Genomic DNA, 19,864 nt, shown 5'->3' with positions numbered 1-19,864 from the left:
GCATATCTCTAGAAACAGATATCTGCATTCAAATGCAGATACGATAACCTTTTGAGGAACCTCGCAGATCCTTATGAAGGAAGTTGAGCAGGAGTGTGTGAAAATTTTATATGAGTCAATTATGGACTCTGACAGTCTAATTTGAAGCTGAGGCACAGCTGATTAGTCAACTAGTACTGAAAGAGCATAGCGCAATATGTTTGCTACAATATAGACTGGAATATAAATACATTTATATTTTGTATTTGGAAATCTTGCTCTTTGTTTTGTAAATAAGACTTTGAAACAAGTGAACCTGAAAGTTGTTTTAATTTTGAGCCATGAGCGTTAGTACTTACATATCTTTTACATATATACTGTAAAATGCATACTATTAAATTGCACACAATCAGAACTAGCTTCATTCTTTTTTTCCTTTCCTATTTTATCTTCCTTTATTTGTCTAATTTTTATTACAGTTCTTAACCAATTGATTTTTCCCTGTTTACATCTCCTTATTGACTTGAATGACAAAACATGCAGTAACTCACACTCTCACATTTCCTACATTTTTAAAGATTGAACATTTTTTTTTTCTAAAGTCTATGGAAAATCAGTCAGAAAACATTACATAGATTCAGAGCTGAGGAATCAATTAGTGGTAAATGTTGTTGATACACTGTGTAAATACAAGGAGTCTAGAATTACAGATGAATCACACTTTATCTGCACATGTATATATATATATATATATATATATATATATATATATATATATATATAGTCTGATTCATCCTGTCTACTATCGAAGCTCTACTTATTTTTTCCCTCCTAACAGCCACTAATAAGCAGCAAGGTTCCTGTGATGCTCAGTGAGTTTAAATATTCCAGTGGCAATGCCAGGTCCAGTCATTTGCATCAGGTGCAAAATAGTTATCAACTTGTGGTACTGTGAAGTCCACCAAATCCTATTTTGATGAAGAAACATGCAACCATCATGAAGTATAATGATATTAACATACAACACCTCAACATTAAGGGCACATAGAAAACATAAATAAATACCAGAACAAAGCGTCCAAAGAGAAAAGACAGTAGACAATAGAGTGAAGAAGAAAGATGATACCCTCATGTATCCTCTTATTACACGCCTTTACTCTACTTAAGGGCCTAATGACCATCCAATTCAGCTAACACAGAATCTGACAGCCAGTCGGCAGCCAGGTTATATCATCACCCACAGCCATTCACAAGTACACAGTTCAAAAAGTTCTGTCAAAAGGCTGAACCACACAGAAATAGGCCACTATCAAAACACACATCTGCTCTGACCTGCATGTTTGTGTCAATGTTGCCATCTGGTGGAGAGAAATTAAGAGTACAACAGCAGCACGTGCCATCATAGCCTACAGCATTGAACTCATTTAGTTAGAGCTTTAAATTTAGGTTTAAAAGCAATCCATGACTATTTTTGGAGTGAATCATTAATAACAATTTGTGTATTAAAATCAGAATCAGAATTATATTTATTGTCATTATAATCAGGTACAATGCAATTTCGTATGGCTTCGTACTTTAATCAGAATCAGAATCAGAAATACTTCAATAATCCCAGGAAATCATTTTTGTTACAAATTCCAGATATACAAACAACAAATATTATATGGGCATTCTTTCCCTGAAAACTGCAAATATAAATTACAGACATTAAACATGTCGAGTTAAATAAAATATGTGACTTTAGTTGTTAACACCTCTTTGTCCTTGATTATAGCTTTCCTTATACACTGAATGTGGCCGGGTTGCCACAGCCTGTTTAGACTTGAGAAATACTCTGTGTATGTTTTGTAAACTGTGGTATTTTATATATTGTGTAGCACTTTGTTGGTTTAATTTCAAAACGTCTGTCAAGCGTGGATGAAAAGAATGATTCTTCTCAGCATTGATATGGAGATTTTATGTTGCCATAGCTACTGAGGCTATGTGAAGACCTTGCACTTATCATCCAGAAATGAAACACCTTTGCCAGCACAGTGAGAACAGAGAGACGAACAGTGTTAGATGTGGAACCACTGGTGCTCTCTGGAATAAGACATGAAGACATTTCATTTTTCAGGTTTCAAGCTTCAGTCTGCTCGCCTACAGCTTGGATCCCTCTTTTTCACCACTATGAAAGTAGTGAAGAAGAAATGTGAGATGGTTAGAGTGGTCCGTGATAATAGTTGAGGTGAACATCCTTTGTTCTGTTCTTGTAAAGAAGACTCTCTTACCACTGATGACCACCGAGGAACCCCCCCAGGATCAGTTAGGAGGGAAGAGTCTTGATCGAGGACATCTTGGTAGAGATTGTTACAGGAGGGAAGAGCATGACATATAAATGTATACCCATTCACACTTTCCCATATTTATTAAGGCCTCTAAAGTGTCATTATTTCACTAGAGCAACACTCATATACTGTTATATATAACCAGCCAATATGCTTCACAAATAGTTAATTGTTGCATAATAGGCTTTGGTAATAGAGCTTCAAATGTCCTCTTATAGGAAAAATACAACATAATATGTCCATAAACCGACTCTGTCAGACAGACATAAGTATTCAAGACAAATATAGAAAAGCAAAAAAGCAAATAATCAGCAAAAAAGAAATCAAAAACTATACAACCAGTATAGACATAACTTTCATAAAAAGTGAGAGTTTATTAAAAATGATCATTGTACCTATACATGCGTGAGGTGGACATAGTGCAAGAAGAGCAAATTAATGAAAGGCATTTCAGAAATAACTTGAATGATTAATCGATTATCTAAACAACATATCATTTCTCTTTCCTTTAGCTTTAATTGGAAAATCAATTGTGTGTTGAAACTGATGGCCGATGACTTCTTGATCTAATTTTCCACTAATCTAACTAATTGTTGGGAAAGAAAACAAACAACAATTTCGGAACAAAATTCTAAGCAGACTTTTATTTAGCTCTCTGATAAAAGCTAACCAGCACGAAATCCCATTTCCACCAGTGTGATGAGAAAAAAAAAATCCTCCTGTAAGTCATTATAATGAGAACGTTTTTCAAAATATTGACTCAGTATTTCAAAAATAATGACTTAGTATCACAAAATAATGAGAAACTTTCTCAAAATAGCGAGTTAGTCAAAATATATTATTATATAAATAATATATAACTTTTTAGTTATTTTGAGATACTAAGTCATTATAATAACTTACAGGATCCTTTTCCATAAACCAGTGGTCGTACAATATGTGGTGACTGTATAATGTTTAAAACATAGACTATATAATGTTTATACCATAGACTGAATAATGTTTATACCATAGACTGTATAATGTTTATACCATAGACTGTATAATGTTTATACCATAGACTGTATAATGTTTATACCATAGACTGAATAATGTTTATACCATAGACTGTATAATGTTTATACCATAGACTGTATAATGTTTATACCATAGACTGAATAATGTTTATACCATAGACTGTATAATGTTTATACCATAGACTGAATAATGTTCATACCATAGACTGTATAATGTTTATACCATAGACTGTATAATGTTTCTACCATAGACTGTATAATGTTTATACCATAGACTGTATAAGGTTTATACCATAGACTGTATAAGGTTTAAACCATTGACTGTATAAGGTTTAAACCATAGACTGTATAAGGTTTATACCATATACTGTATAAGGTGTATACCATAGACTGTATAATGTTTATACCATAGACTGTATAAGGTTTATACCATAGACTGTATACGTTTTAAACCATTGACTGTATAAGGTTTAAACCATAGACTGTATAAGGTTTATACCATAGACTATATAAGGTTTAAACCATTGACTGTATAAGGTTTAAACCATAGACTGTATAAGGATTATACCATAGACTGTATAATGTTTATACCATAGACTGTATAAGGTTTAAACCATTGACTGTATAAGGTTTAAAACATAGATTGTATAATGTTTAAAACATAGACTGTATAAGATTTAAAACATAGATTGTATAATGTTTAAAACATAGACTGTATAAGATTTATACCATTGACTGTATAAGGTTTAAACCATTGACTGTATAATGTTTAAAAATAGACTGTATAAGGTTTATACCATTGACTGTATAATGTTTAAAACATAGACTGTATAAGGTTAATACCATGGATTGTATAGGTGTAGGCATCTGTTTTTTCATGCGAGGGTAAGGCTTCTTATCACACCACCATCTTTGGCCCCTTCCCTTTCAGACGTTGTGCGTCATGACGTCAGAAATGGGAGGGAGAGCGGACCGTGGGGCAGACGACACTCAGAGGAGGGGTGCTGGCTGCTCGCTAAGCGTTTGTGTCAGCTCCAACAGTTTGCTATCACCCGTGTAAGTGTGAAATGTGTTTTTTAGTGTGTTTTTTCAGCTCGTTTTGCCATCAGCTTTTGCCTCTGACTGTGTGACGTGTGCTGCGTCTCCGTGCCGCGAGGGAAAGCTGTTATGTGTCGATGTTAGAGGTTTCATCTGTGCAATGACACACTAACGGGACTGTCAACCTGAGTCCCTTAACACACTGCTGCTACTCACTGACTGGCACTGGCTAACATTTCAACGGTGTTTTTATAGCTCACATATTGCTTAAAGGTAATTTTCCAACGCAAACGTCAGGCTCTTTTGTTATTACTTTTATTTAGAGGGCGTAAATTGCGTTATGTGTTACTGAACTTTCGTTACGGTCATCTCCTGAGGTGTCATCTTCATAGCATTCAAATGCGGTCGCTTTGCTGCGGTATACAGTAATATTTTAAATGTCGCAGAATATTATCGTTATGTAAAAACAGGTTCGTCTCATTGCCTAGTAGGAAATAAACAACAAACACATATAATTCGTGGCTTCTGGAAATATGATTGCTATGATGATGATTTTTGTTATTTTAAGACTTTGCTATCTTTTTTATGGACTCTTAAGCATTATAAACGTTGTAAACTATATTCTTTATTTCCAGCAACTTCATGAAACCCTATCATGATGCTGTCATAATGATGTCTCTTATGATATTAAGCCAGGACCCAAGTTTAATAAACTCTCAGCAGGGTTTATTTTAGTCTCAACTGGCTAATGTAATCTCATGGGCTTAAGACATCTCATGACCAGGTAAGGATGGACATCTGCAGCCTCATAACATCTGATGCTGAGTGTTCTTCACAAGGGAGCATTTTTTCCCCTGCAACCTATTATTATCAGTGTCTGGGAGACAGGCAGAGGCATACACACTCACACAGGCAGACAATGTGCCAAGGAAGCATTTAGAGGATTACTGTTTCCATCTCATTTTTTCTTTTCTTCCGTGCAGACCTGTGGGCCTGATGAAGCAGGTTGTCATCCCCTCTGCGATGAAGGAAATCCGCTCCAGCGTCGTGATTATGGACTGAAGGTTTGTTTGCACCCACTTACTGTACCCATCCATTAGGATAATTGTGATAACTGTATCCATCTCCTTCTCTGACCGTTTATATAACCTGGTGTTTTTGACACTGCTTGTACAGTATAGGATAAGCCTGTATTTAGAGGGTCCCCGGGATGACATGATATATCCCAGAAGCATACTCTGCTAAGTGGTTGAGAGCTTGGCTGCCCCTTCAGGGCACTGCTAACGCAGCCATTCATGTCTCACTCTGACAGTCAGACCACCACGATGACGCTGCCCTCCTCCTCCTCCTCCTCGTCCTCGTCCTCGTCCTCCTCCTCCTCCTCCTCCTCCTCCTCCTCCTCCTCCTCCTCTCCCGCTGCACTCACGTTGTGCCTTCCCTGTTGGGGAGCTGAGAATTGAGAATCTTTGTAAGAGTGCAATGTGTGTGTGTTTGTTTGCTTGCACGATGCTTACAAAATAGAACCCAGTGGTCTCTAAATATGGATTTGCCTCCTCCAGCTTCATGCAACACTTCAGCATCCAAAGTGTTACATTTCTCACAACAAAACTGCACACTGAGACTGAACTAGAAATATAACATTAAGTGGATTATAGTTAAAACCATCATATACATAGCTTTATTTATTTAACACATTGTTAGAGACATGCACTATTTTGTTAAGACTGTGGATGTTTTGATAGGAAAGAGTTTTTGGAAAGATGGTAGAAAATGTACAGTGTAGTTTTTTTTAAGTCAAGTCTCCAGTAAATTGGCTATGATTTTTTGATTGTTTACATTAAACACAATAAGGTCTATTTGGCAATGTACAATTTAGAGTTAGGCTATACTAGCTAACACGGCCCATGAAGGATAAGTGGATGAATAGATTCCTAATTTGGTGGTACACAATATTTTGCCACATATAATGATTTAATAAGTAAAGAAAATATTGACCAGAAACAAATTTCTCTTGTTTTGCGTCTTATACTTGGTTGCTCCACTCTGCTGCAGATGAAAATATGTTGTGTAATGTAGAGAGAGACATATACTACAAAGACCTTGGTTAAATTCTTGGCAGTGGTACGGTATTTGGCAATGTTTGTGAGTGGGAAGCTGGCGAGGGTTCATGTCTTTGGTCCTGCACTAGAGTCCCTCTGGTTGGACGGAAGTGTGTAGCACAGAAAGACAATCGCTGTATACGTACATCCTGGTGTTAGAAGTATTAGGACCACCGAACAGGGCAATTGGCCGTACCAAATTGTGGGTGAAAGTCAGGTAAAACTTGATAACTTATTACATTTCAAAAGTCAGAAATCTGTTAAGTTTCTAGACACTAGAAAAAAATGCATATAGTATATATCATTATTATTATGATATATACTATTGTTATTGTATTATTGATGATGTTCAATACTTAAGATGAACCCGGTGAACAATTCTCAGTAATTTTGGTCAGTGCAATTCTTTTGTTGCATATAACGTTATTGATGTGAATCAACCACTCTTGTGAAGTTGTGGTTTTACTTTGTGTAAAGTTATGGGTTGCAGTTTTAATTCCATTTACCTTTTTTTCTGAAGTAAATTATGTTAAAATGTCTATTAAGATATTCAAAAGTATTCAGATACTTTTCAGTCTTTTGGAGTCTAAACAATCTCAGCATAATTCAGGCAATGATTTGGCTCTGTTCTCTTAACCTAAGGTCAGCCATGGCCAAAGAGGAAGTGTTGTATCTCTGAGAGGAAACACTCTTTTTCCTTTCTCTCTGTTTCACTCTCTCTCTCACCTCACCAGGGCTTTGCCCGGAGGTGTCATAGTGCAGCTTAATTTAGATTTCACAGACTGAAATCATTCTTTGTCTCTGCTGCAACCAGACATTTTTTTTGCCAATGCCATCAAGAAACGTTTACGAGTAAAACACTGTACCATCCTCCTGCTTACCCTGTAACTGTGGACAGACGAAGCCTATTCTCTCCAGTAGGACTGACTCCCACACTTCCAGAATGATGGCGAAATTCCTTTCTAAAAGCTGTGGTTTCTAGTGGCAACGAGCTGCCTGCTTCCCTCTGGTCCCTTCCTGTTTGAAGACAGAGGCAGAAAAGAAGCAGGGGTCACAGCTTCGCAAGAGTTTGCACACAAAAATCTTTTGGTATTAAAGGGTAGGTTCTCATAGAAAATTTGTCGGAAAAAGGTTGTAACTTTGGAAGATAATTACTTGATTTGTCCAACTTGGAGAACCATAGCTTGAGAAACTTTTGAACACATTTTTGCACAGAAGGAGGACTGGATTTTTAATTGGACAAATATTAAGTTATTTAGACATTGTCTTCTGCGCAAACTGTATAATTGAGTAATAATTATCTACTTATCTTTAGATGGTGGGCTTTACATGAGTGGATATTAAGGTTTGGAGGGCAGGAGCAATGCAGTGTAGACTTGATATTGATCCTCAGCCTATGTGTTGAGCCCAAAATCATGCTCATAATAAGAGCTTCAAGACCAGAGCTTGGATGTGCTGATCTCCACTAACCCCCCTAGAGGGCTGTAGAGGTGTCTGGTTACCTGAGCTCAGAGATCTGACTAAAGAGTTATTTAAATAGGTGACAATGTGGATGATTTATATCTGACTGAGTAAAGTTGTTTTCACCTGCTGGCACCACAAAGAGACAGATGCACTTTTGGCCTGGGCAGGTTTCTCTTTTCAGGGGCATAAAGTGTGTGTTGACCCTGACATGCATTCCCTTTCCCATTCCTTATGGTTGTGCACCTTTAACACAATCTCTGGTATGGGATTTCAGCTGGTGTATGTAGGTGGTTTCCAGCCTGTTGACAGTTGTAGATGCCTTGCCAGAGCTGGTGGAATATGAGCTATGTTGGCCACTATTAAAAACCTATCAGGTTAGTAAGTGAAGGCCATTTTTTAGTGCTTGAAATGTATTTCATACTCTACTAATTTCCACTCTTGTCCACTGGAAACCCCCCTTTGAGAGCATGTTTTACTATTAAACAGGGAAAAAATTAAATCCTCAACACCACCACTCCCGATCAGCTCAGACACATTAGGTTTGCACTGAGTGCTGTTGTAGTTGTAGTCAACATTGAATAGTGTCAGTTCCATGCACATGTTGAATTATTTATTAACACACTTGTTGTGGTGTTGAGTACAGATAAAGAGATGTGCCTTAAACAAGGCTTCCCCTGTAAATGTACAGCTCCGTCCAACATGTCAAACATGCAGCCTGATGACCCACAGCACGTCTTCAATTATCTACATTTATTCCCTGTCCAATCCCTCTGTACAACCTTATATCTAAGATACATATATAATATATAAAAAACTATAAATATAAAGGTGTGTGTGTGTGTGTGTGTGTGTGTGTGTGTGTGTGTGTGTGTGTGTGTGTGTGTGTGTGTGTGTGTGTGTGTGTGTGTGTGTGTGTGTGTGTGTGTGTGTGTGTGTGTGTGTGTGTGTGTGTGTGTGTGTGTGTGTGTGTGTGTGTGTGTGTGTGTGTGTGTGTGTGTGTGTGTGTGTGTGTGTGTGTGTGTGTGTGTGTGTGTGTGTGTGTGTGTGTGTGTGTGTGTGTCTTTTATATGTATTTTGTACTGGTTTTCACAGCAACATGATTTAGGGGCGGGGATGAGTTTCAGATGGCAATGGCTCCTGTTGCCTAAGAGAAAAAAGGAAATCTGAAATATTTGGTAACATCCACATGTACACTTACTTACTATTGAAGCTAGCAGTCAAGACTTAAAAGAAAGTGTATCCAGGTCAGTTTAACACAGATTCCAGGTGTGAATCAATCTTCAATAATAGTCTTCTTGGCAGCTGTACAAGCAGATAACATTTTTCCTTCTTCAGGTTTTGATTACAAGTCTATTCAATTCAATTTAATTTTATTTATAGTGCCAAATCATATCAAAAGTCATCTCAGGACACTTTACAGAGTAGGTATAGCCCAACAATTCCCTCATAAAGTACGGTGGCAACGAAAACCCTCCCCACAACAGGCAGGAACGTCGGACAGACCCAGCTCCATGGAGGACAGTAATCTGTCCTGACACAATCATCTTAAAAATAACAACATAGCTAGGGGCTCGTAAGCCCTGGCTGTAAGCTTTATCAAAGAGGAAAGTTTTGAGCGTACTCTTAAACATGGGGACAGTGTCTGCCTCCTGAATAACCCTGTGTCTGTGGTGTCATTAAGAAAAAACAGATGTGTTGTGTTTTTATTGTCTGCATGTGTGGGAGTAAATGATTGTGTGTCTTCTGGTTTGTCTTATTCCTGGAAAGCTCTGGCAGCAGGGCCTCCCTGTGGGTTTCATCTTGCACAATAGGGCGTTGTGCCTGCCTCTGTCAGGAAACTACCTGCCGTTCACCTCCTCATTCAGAGAAACTCTGTGCTGAGTGCCCAAAGTGAACCCTACACAGCCAGGCGAGACGAGCCGTGGATGGGATTCCTTTCATCCAGTGTGCCCTCTTTCTTCTGTAACCCTCTATCTCTCTTCTCTCACTTACTGGCTCTCCCTGTCTGGTACAAAGAGTAGTGTCTCTTATCACACTCTTTGCAGTATGCTGAAGTCATCTCCTGCACTGTCAGAGCTGACACAACCGTGCCATTCTCTGCGCCCCCCCCCCCCCCCCACACACACACACACAGATACACACAGATACACATAAATACAATAACGATTGTTCCTGTTTCCTGTCTATGCTGTCATTTTGCAGCTGCTGAATGAGATATGGTCCAGTTTCCATTGGTCAAAGACAACACAAACAAACACGCTTGTACATACAGTATGTACACATATGCACATGTCCATACAATATAATTCTGGCTATCTCACTTTCTCTTTCCTTTTCTGTGTTTGTCTGATAAAAACACACAAATATTTGTGTATGTGCTAACACACAAACATCACTGCCAGAACTCTCTGGCCTAATTCCCCTCTTATTGATGTGCGTCTGTCAGTGAAAGAGGCACAGCACAAAGAGCAGCGATGGGCCTGTGTGAGGCTCAGAGGGAACAAAGCGTGGTCTATTTCACGCCAGCTCTCAGTCTCCTCTGGAAACACTGCATGGGCTTGTTTAAGCTATGGCCATATTTTGAGCTAACCAACTGTATGTTCACAGATGAAAAACAACATGGGTGCTTCAGTGTCAAAGAGCATGGGCAAGATTGACCCCACTTGTGTTGGTCATGCCCAGTTTGCAACTTTTTTCATTTCTAGAGTAAAACGAAATAGAACAGTCAAGAAGAGACGATGATCAGGTTGTTGTGCAGGTATTTGGTTTGGTAGTAAGTTTGAAGTACTGTAACTATGGCACAATTTGCATGAAAAGATGATATTTCCCACAGTACTACCGATACATTATTTATTTCAAGTTCTGCTAGTTTGCACATTGTGTGCTTTAACACCAGCTATTTGAGCTGTCACTAACCATTGTAACTCACCGGGGGCTTAATCTCCTAAATAATTACCTTTGATCAATAATGATAATGGACGTGATTTTGGAACACTTCCCTGTCACAACTTCATCAGTATAACCTTCCTGCCTGAATGAAGCTACAGCTGTTTTTCTTCCATGTGCAGGGAGCTGTGAAATTCTAATACATTGTTAAACACTGGCACTTGACACAGCTTGTTTAAATGAAGCAAAGAAATCAGAAACACAATCATTATTGTTACGTATTTCTCACGATACTGAATCTTGGATTCATTATATTAATCCTCACATGCTTGTCACATTCCGCAAAATGACAAATTTTCAGTGTGAGCTGTTGTTTTCCACAGTCTGTCAGTGCCAGAGCTCTGCTGAGCTTTCACCATCTCTCCAAAGACAATGACCGCAGGACTGGACAACTGGCAGCTCAGCTGAATGGATTGAGCTACAGAGCTAAGGACAAGGACGTATGTGTTTATGTGTGTGCATGTGTGTATTTATACAAGGGCATGAGCGAGGGTGACACAGTTCCAGAGAGGCCTTTGTCCATATGATGGTTTGTAATTCACCTTTGACAGTATTGTGACATTTGCGAGAAACATGCTGACTCACTGAGGCTGTTGATCCTGTCTGCCACTGACACCTGTTTATGACTGATAATCACTGATCTGTTTCTTTGGGGGACAAATTCATCCATACACTAGAATGTTTCTGAGGTTAATCTGAGGAGAAAGTGAAGAGAGCATTTTCCAAAGAGGATCACCAAAATTGGTAAACATTTCAGTATAGGTAAAAGGGATAATGAACTTCAGATTTCATATTCATTTTCAAAATCAAAGTAGTTTTTCTCAGATAAAGAAGAATACTAACTGTGCAGTCTTTCAGTCACATTTCGTTGCACTGTCAGAGTATTGTATAATGTGGATAAGTAAAGTAATTTGGGTCAGAACAGGACAGCTGTCATTCATAGACCCATCTGGTGTTCTTTTGTGTCATCACCTCATCAAGGTGGAACGACAAGCCTTGCTTGAATTAAACAAAGATGCAGGACCTCTCACACACAAGCATACAAGTCTGACAATAAACCGTTGTCCTCTAAAGGCTCCTGAAAGAGGATTTAGTTTGAACATAAAACTGCAGGCAATCAAGAAAACATCCAATCCAGCATTGGGATCATCCTGGGGATGAAGGAGGGGATTTATAGACACAGAGGGAGGGATGGGCACTGAGGTCGGGACAGTGCTTCAGCTTCAGGACAGGATTAACTTAGGTTTACCCCTACCGTCACCAGCTCTGAAACAACAGCAGCACAGTACTCCATCATAATCAATTACACTTCACTGTGACTGCCAGAAAATGCCACTCAGATTGAGGGGGCATGTATGCATAATCAACTATGCATCATCATCACATTTGTGCATGACTATTTACCTTCTATGGTCACACAGGAAGTCCATATCCCATACAGTAATTATATGATACTATATACTGTTGATTTCTGCGAACATGAGTCTTTGAGTTTTTGTTCACTCTGACCGGAAGGAAGGAAGGAAGGAAGGAAAGAGAGAAAAGAAAGAAAGGAAACTGACTAAAATGAGATTAAATCAGTGAAGAAATAACAGTCATGTTGAATAATAATGTTTGCATTTCATTGAACTCCATGTTAATACTAAACTCTACATTTTAAATATATCAGTTTCTTTACTATTTTAGGGTGCTACAAGCATATTTCCTTCATATCATATTTTACGAGAGGTATATTAAGTATGTGCGACCAAATTGAGTATTATAATAACTTCCTGTCATTATTTCAACATGATTCATTGTATTTTTTTACTGAAGAAAATACAAAAAATGTAATAATATTTGCATATAATACTATTATAATTATTGCACAGCTGTAATCAGTAAAATACCAAGTTGAAACTCTGTTATTATTAGAATTAACGGCATTGCTGAACGGTTGACAGCACAATATCTTAATAGCTACAGGCAGCAGCCAGTTAGCAGGTGACTGAACACCTCTGCTCAGATTTAATATCAGCTTGTGGAGAAAGTAAAAGCCGCTGTGTGAATGTGTTTATGTGCATGAATGCACCTTTTCTAGGCAGTGACAACATGGCCATTGTGAAAAAGTGATTTTCTACCTGCAATCAGCTTCATGCTCGTTCTTCCTCTATCTCTGGATGTAGTTTAAAACTAAAGAGCTGATTGTAGTCATAGCGAATGTGAAGCCTGTCACATCTTCATTTGCATAGATTACATTCTTGCAGTTATGATGTGTGTGTGTGTGTGTGTGTGTGTGTGTGTGTGCATCTGTCTGTCTGTCTGTCCCTCCCTCCCTGTCTGTCTGTCTGTCCCTCCCTCCCTGTCCGTCTGTCTTTCTGTCCCTCTCTGTCTGTCTGTCTGTCCCTCCCTCCCTGTCTGTCTGTCTGTCTGTCTGTCCCTCTCTCCCTCCCTCCCTCCCTGTCTGTTTAAATTTGTTATTCTTCGTGACCTGACAGTGCAGCTGAAGGAATATAGTTTGTAGCTGTCCCTCCCCAGGGCTCTGAATGTTCCTGCCTCGCTTGTTTTGCTACTCTCGATGGGAGCAGCTATTGATGCAGCAGGGAGGCATGGGCTGCCCGCCTGTCTGTGGGTCTATCTCTGAGGTGATCACTGTTGCACCAATAAGGTTCCGTCTTGAGGACTGCTTGTATGTTATGTTATGTCAGGTGTCCACTCTGGTTTTTGTCAGAATATGCATGGCTTCAGCAGGCATTCGTACACTGTGTTTTGTGTTGTTTCTTGTGCAGAAACCACTGTGTCTAGGTACCTCCACAGGATAAGGAAGGGATGACTTTAGGGATGCTAAATGAGCCCCTGAAGGAAAACACACACACACACACACACACACACACACACACACACACACACACACACACACACACACACACACACACACACACACACACAATATAGCACATGTTCTGTTGAGAGTGTTTGCAGCTCAGAGTGAAAATGATTATTGATTGGAAACAGAATGATATACCGTAAGAATCTTGAGATCAGTGAGTTCATTGAAGATTGAAGTTTCTAATCTTGAAAATAACTGAATGTGTTTTTCTATCTTTTTTCTCCATCTATCCACGTCCTCTCAGACAATCCACAAGAGTGTGCCGCGCTACTGACAGTTGGGCTGATGGTAGGTGGGTTTTTCTCAAAGACTGTATAGATTTTTTTCATTAGGGTATGAGTCTCTCCCCTCTCTTTTCTTCTCTGCATCTTTTTTTTATATTCTACCAGCCTCTTGGCCTTTCTGACTCCAACCCCTTCCAGGCTTACTTACTTTTGAATTCATTTATACTTCATTTTGTGATCTTTATATCATGCTAGTAAACCTGGATACAGCACGCTTCCCTTTTATTGCTTTGTATTTAATCATGAAACATTGGCCTGTTTAAATGTAGAATGATTCAGAGGCTTGATACAGCTGTCCCTAAGGCAGCCTGTCTGATACCATCTTCAACTGAGGAAACAGTATTTATCCTATATTATGTTAATATTACAATCACAATGGTACTTCAGTGCAGATTAATGTTCCAGCGTGTGCATACTGATCACTGTGCGTTCACACTTTCTTCCATTTGCATCAAATTTCAAAGATACAAATGGTGACAAGTGAAAAGTAGTGTAGTAATTTAATTTCACTGGATCTAGGCAAAATTACAGCCTCTCATAATCAATCTCCTCTCTCTCTGTGCTAGACCAGCATGGCTACTTGTTCCTGAATCAGAGATGCATGCTCCCTCTTTGGATTCATCCATCTGACCGCCACTGAGCCGATCCAACCCTCCATCAGACTGTCCGATCTCCACTTCCACTGTACTCCGCTGTTTACTAGTCTTGTCTTCTTTAAGTCATTGGCCTGGTCTGACCCTCTACATTTTTTACAGATAGAGAGGGAAGTGTTAGCAGACTTAAAAGGACAATTCATCCCTGCCTTTCATGAGAGGTCAGCAGGGCCACGTGCAGCAGGGGGAAGACAGTCAAAGGGAGTCAGAGGGGGTGGGCCCCATTTCAGGTCCTAGAGGAGAGGCAGGGGGATCACAAGGCCTAGGGTTGAAAAGGGCCTCATCCCAGTCAGAGCGCCCCCCCTTCAGTAAGATGAGCCAAAACGCCAGGGAGAGCATGGGGGTTCTTGGCCAGGGACTGAAGCAGCTGTTCCAGCAGCAGCGTAAACTCCTCTCCCTCTCTCGCTCAACCATGTCCTCTTCGTCTTCCTCCTCGTCTTCCTCTGTAGTATTAGCAGGTGGCACCTCCCCCTCTGCCCCTGAGGATGCCTCGGGGTCCTGCTGTCCTGAGTCTGACCACCTCTATGCTCCTGTGGTTCCCTCTACAGCTGGCAAGGGCTCAGGCGTTTTGGGCATGATGAGGCGCGGGAGCAGCCTGCAGAGCCGCCGTAGTAAAGGATCAGGGTCAGGATCTGGGAGTGGAGACCGCGATCCTCTCTTGAGAGGTAGCCCCCAGGCTCCCCACCGCCGCTACACCCACGATCCACAGCAGCACATCAGCCGTCCACGCTCCTCTTCCACCACTGACACCACACCCAGCAGCCCCACACCTGGATACACTGGAGGCGATGTGGTGCTGTCATCAGGGTACCACTCCACAGAGGAGACGGACAGGGTAAGTGACAGCAGCTGTGATCGATGTGTCTGCTTTACCCTTCTACTGGTGCCTGTCCTTGTTTGTCAGTGAACTGTCAATCAAAAGTTGAGGTTCACCTTGCTGCTGATGTAACATTCCCTGCTGCATTGACTGTGAACAGAGAGGATGTCCCACATGTTTAAAACAATACCATCCCTATTTAATTTTACATTCAATAGCATCCAAAGTACCAAAGGTTTGAAAAAAATAAAAAAGCAGCACAGATGGCACAGCATACCTAGCTTAGCATGCAGCTAACATTATCTTACCAGTAGCATGCAGCTGCACTTTTTGAGACACCATGACCACTGCTGGAGTCAAAGGTGACGGAGAAACAACAGAACTGTTAAATCCTCCTGCTTTCCTGAAGTCACCGGTGTGGCAACATTTGCCTTCCCTGTGAGTTATTTAACAAACAATGAACCGTAAAGCCCTCCATCAATTTCACTGGAAATGCACCATGGAGGGATTATTTAATGGCCAGAAGTAAAAGAAGGAATAAAACATTGTTTTAATGTACATATGGGAACCTGACTATGATTTTAAGAGGGACATTTCAATCTGTCTTTTCAGAACCAATGACTCTTTGAATGGTTTTGTCTTGGACTTACAGCAAATGCTGCATATTCGTCAGTGTGCTTTTAAAAGTAGTGTATGGGGTTACATGTTCTGTAACTTCTGTAATGGAAAATAATCTGTATAGCTTTTAACCCTAACCCTAACCCTGTCACACACTCTTTAAAATATAATTTTTAACCATCTTACCACCAGACTTCAGTTTGTTCTGCCTGCCACAAGAGGTCACTGTCAGATCAGCTAACCTGCTGTGAGCAGCACCGGGCTTGGTTCATGTGGAGGTTGTTATCACCATGAGCTCATGTTTGTTGGAAACTAGACTGATCTTTGGGTTAATGAAATAAGCCGTGTCGAGGACTCAGTATCAGTGTGTCATAGATGGAGCGTGGTTAGCTCTGTGGGAACTGGGCAGTAAGTCCAGACCAGGAGCTGTGCGCTTTTATCTCTGAGCTAAATTTAAAATACTCCTTCCTCCTTTCTTCATCCGCAAAATTAAGTATCCTACAGTCGTGTGACCTCACCTGAGATGCCAGGGCAAGGCAGACCCAGTCATCTGTGCTCCATAAGTCCCTCTGCTGATGGACAACCATCAACCTTTCTGTGGTCTGTTACTCATCCTTGGCAGAGATGATAACCTGTCTCACCCATCTCTCGATAATTACAGCCCCGTCTCTACATGGTAACACAGCAATGTCATTCAGGTCATCCAAGCAGTCGCCGTGGTTACCCCGAAACTTGCAGCAAGCTGCCTAGAACTACGCCCTGCTTTGGTTGCCATAGCAACAGCGTGATCGACCTTGGAGGTGTGTGACATCCTGCTGTTAGTGGAGGTTGAGGTTGCATAGCTTGTCTAAATTTGAGTGTGTATTAGGAATGAGGGTTTCTTTTTTTTCTTTTCTTTTTTCTACATTTCTCAGAAATGTCCCCCCTTTGCTCCCCTCGCCTCTTCTTCCTCTTTCTGCCCTGTCCCCCTGGCCTCACTATGTCCCTGGAGATAGTTAGTATAGAGACAGTCAGCTGGTCCCTCCTCCTCACCAATCTCCCCTTTCTCCTCCTCCTCCTCCTTTCCCACCACCTCCTTGTCCTCGCTCCACCCTTCGGCTCACTGACAGGAAGCAGGAGGCAACCTTGCCTTGTCCTATATGAGTGAGAGCGGGCTGTGTGTGATGTGTGTTGTGCTACAAAAAGGATGTGGAGAGGTGTGTATGTGTGACTAAAACCTCTCATTTTTTGTCTGCGTTCCAAGTAGTGTGTGCATAGTGGAAATAATTTGTGCATTGATGGCCATGTGGTGTGAGCATCTTGTGTGAGTGACTGTGTCTGTGAGAAACAGAGCTCAGGAGATCACTGTGAATATGAGTAGAGGGCAACACAGCTGAGCTGTCTTTATCTCCACTTGCTCTCCCTCCCTTTTTTCATCTCCCTCGCCGGTTTCTCTCTCTCTCTCTCTCTCTCTCTCCCTCTCTCTCTCTCTCTCTCTCTCTCCTCACTTGTGTTTGCATAGTAGACGAAAGCAGTGTGGGCTAGAAATGTGTGTGCTCATGAATGTTTGGAGAGGAGGGTAGCGTGTGTACCTTCAGTATGCATGTGTTTGTGAATGTAGACTGTACTATGTGAGGCGTACTTTGGAGGATATCAGTTGAGAGGAGTAGGACAGGTCCAGCTGTGAGTACATCAGTCAGTCAGGATGGTGCAGCGCTTCAGTCTTCGTAGACAGTATTCCAAGGTAAGTTTAAAACACACAAGCTTATTTAATCCTTTAAACCACATATGTGTCTTTCCATGTGCATGCTGCAGCACCATTCATGGCTAAAGGCACAGTAGTCTTAAATCTTTGCTGCTGACAAAACCCTGTGTGGTGGTTTTGCATATCTTCTTCCATCTGTCTTTCTCTCTTGTCTTCCAGCTATTTGATGTTGCGTCAAGAGTTTGTGTCTTTGGCTGTTTGGGTAGTGCTTTGTTCAGGAAAGCAGTCAAAATGGTAAAGATTCACTCTTTTGTCAGAAACCTTGTATACTAATACATCAGACAGTTGACAACTAGGTAGAAAGCATTGTTTGCACAGTATTTGCATCTACATTTTTTTGTAAACAGTGATTTCCCTCCGAGTTTCTATTCACTTTCATATATTACATAGTCCATACAGTAACTAAGAATTCAGTCTTTGCACTTTATCTCAACTCTTGTTAAACAGTAACTCGTGTTACAGCAGTAAAGAGCGGCAGTCTAGAAGGTTGGCTGGAGCCATCACCAGGGGATGTAATTATTGGTAAACATTATGTTTCATTATTGCTGATTGGGGAGCATTTATGACTCATTTGCAATAACAGGCTAGTTTCCTGGGCTCTACAACTGTCCATGAGTTATGTATCCCCTGATAGTAGTGCTGTTAAAGGGAGAAGAGGGGCTGTATTAAAACTCAGCATTAAGTCTGTTTAGAGCCTGCAGTTCTGCAGCTGGTGCTTAGCCTGTGGGATTAATTACAATTAGCTGATTAATTAATTGACAGACTACACCCTCCCTGTTCATGTTCAGCTGGTAGATGTTCATATGCCTGGAAGCATCGCCATGCACATACACAAATGTGCATATGGGCACAGTCTCATTTTCAGACTGGAAGGCCTGATCCCAGACTGATCAATCCTGGTCTTTCCTCTCTTTTCAGATGCATGGAGAGATAAAACAGGAGCAAAACCCTGACAGTGGAAGTGAAGAGGTGCTAGGTGAAAGATGTTTAGTGTCAGGATAGAAGACAGGAGAGGAGAAAGCAGGGAGTAAGCTCTGGTGGGATATGAGCTCCTCTTGAATTGAGATGAAACAGAAGCCAAGCCTTGAGGCTACTCCTCTCAAACCCTAGTGATTTTGAATGTGAGAGAGACTGAAGATTATCTTTGGAGAACATAACTTCCTCCAGGGCCCTTCTGCAAAGCTTCACTGACCTTGGGTAGATGACCCCATGTCCCCCCCCCCCCCAGGCCACATGTCCACCTGTCTTTCCGCTCATCCTTTTTCTTCTTTTGTCTATCACCATATTTTGGTTTTCATGTTACAGATAGCCTCCAGTGTTCTCTGCAGTAATTCCTAACCATCTCCAAACAAAATGCCTCACATCTTATTAAAGCAACATTTAAATAACGTCTGTCTGTTTGTCTGTCTGTCTACAGTATCTAGAACTTAGTATCTTTTCAGTGCAATACAATTTCATTCTTCCTTATCATGTTTTCTGCTGCCTTCTTATAGTAATAACTTATTAAAATCAATTTTTATATTGATTGACATAAATAGAAAAGATAGGGATCAGAGTGCATCTTATAAACAGGTTCGTTTGTACATAACGTGTTGAGAAAAAATAATGAATAACATTAAAAAGGGTCTTGGAGTTTGTATCCTCAAGTGCCATAAGTAAATTAGATTATGTTATTTCTGTAATGTATCTGGGTTAAATCAAATACAGGCAAGTATATTATGTATGGGTCATGTGCTTTTGATCAGGCTGGTCCTCAGAAAATGAAAGAATGCAAAACTGGTTACATTTATTAATCAGAGCAACATCATATGAACTATATAGTAAACTTGTATGTTGGCCATTGGATTGAACACATAAGTTAATAGATTTGGACTAATGAATTATAATAAAGGTTGATTAATTGTAATTCGGATGCATCATGGAAAAATGTGTCCATAATGGCATGCTGTAAAATAGAGAGATTCAGAGCAAAAAAAATAAATGTTATAGCTACATAAATTTGGGGGGATT

At 40.3% G+C, this 19,864-nt stretch overlaps 2 protein-coding genes across 4 annotated transcripts in view; both read left to right on the top strand.

The window, feature by feature from the left end:
- Positions 1-19,864, top strand: part of LOC310951221 (ninjurin-1) — a gene marked incomplete at both ends in the record, with an annotated part of 249,679 nt that overhangs the window by 8,486 nt on the left and 221,329 nt on the right.
- tmcc1a (transmembrane and coiled-coil domain family 1a) overlaps positions 4,326-19,864 on the top strand; it is a gene marked incomplete at its 5' end in the record, with an annotated part of 40,667 nt that continues 25,128 nt past the window's right edge. Inside the window, 5 exons of one of the 3 annotated variants that reach the window (XM_083920695.1) lie at positions 4,337-4,378; positions 5,344-5,424; positions 11,193-11,309; positions 13,983-14,026; positions 15,224-15,510. In XM_083920695.1, coding sequence (XP_083776821.1) covers positions 15,250-15,510 — 261 coding nt within the window. Of the gene's footprint in view, positions 4,379-5,343; positions 5,425-11,192; positions 11,310-13,982; positions 14,027-14,829; positions 15,511-19,864 lie in introns of those variants that run through there. The other 2 variants (XM_083920696.1, XM_083920694.1) reach the window with 2 other exon arrangements.

The sequence above is a fragment of the Echiichthys vipera genome, assembly GCF_963691815.1.
Source record: "Echiichthys vipera genome assembly, chromosome: 9".
NCBI lineage: Eukaryota > Metazoa > Chordata > Actinopteri > Perciformes > Trachinidae > Echiichthys > Echiichthys vipera.
This window is presented reverse-complemented; position numbering and strand designations above follow the sequence as displayed.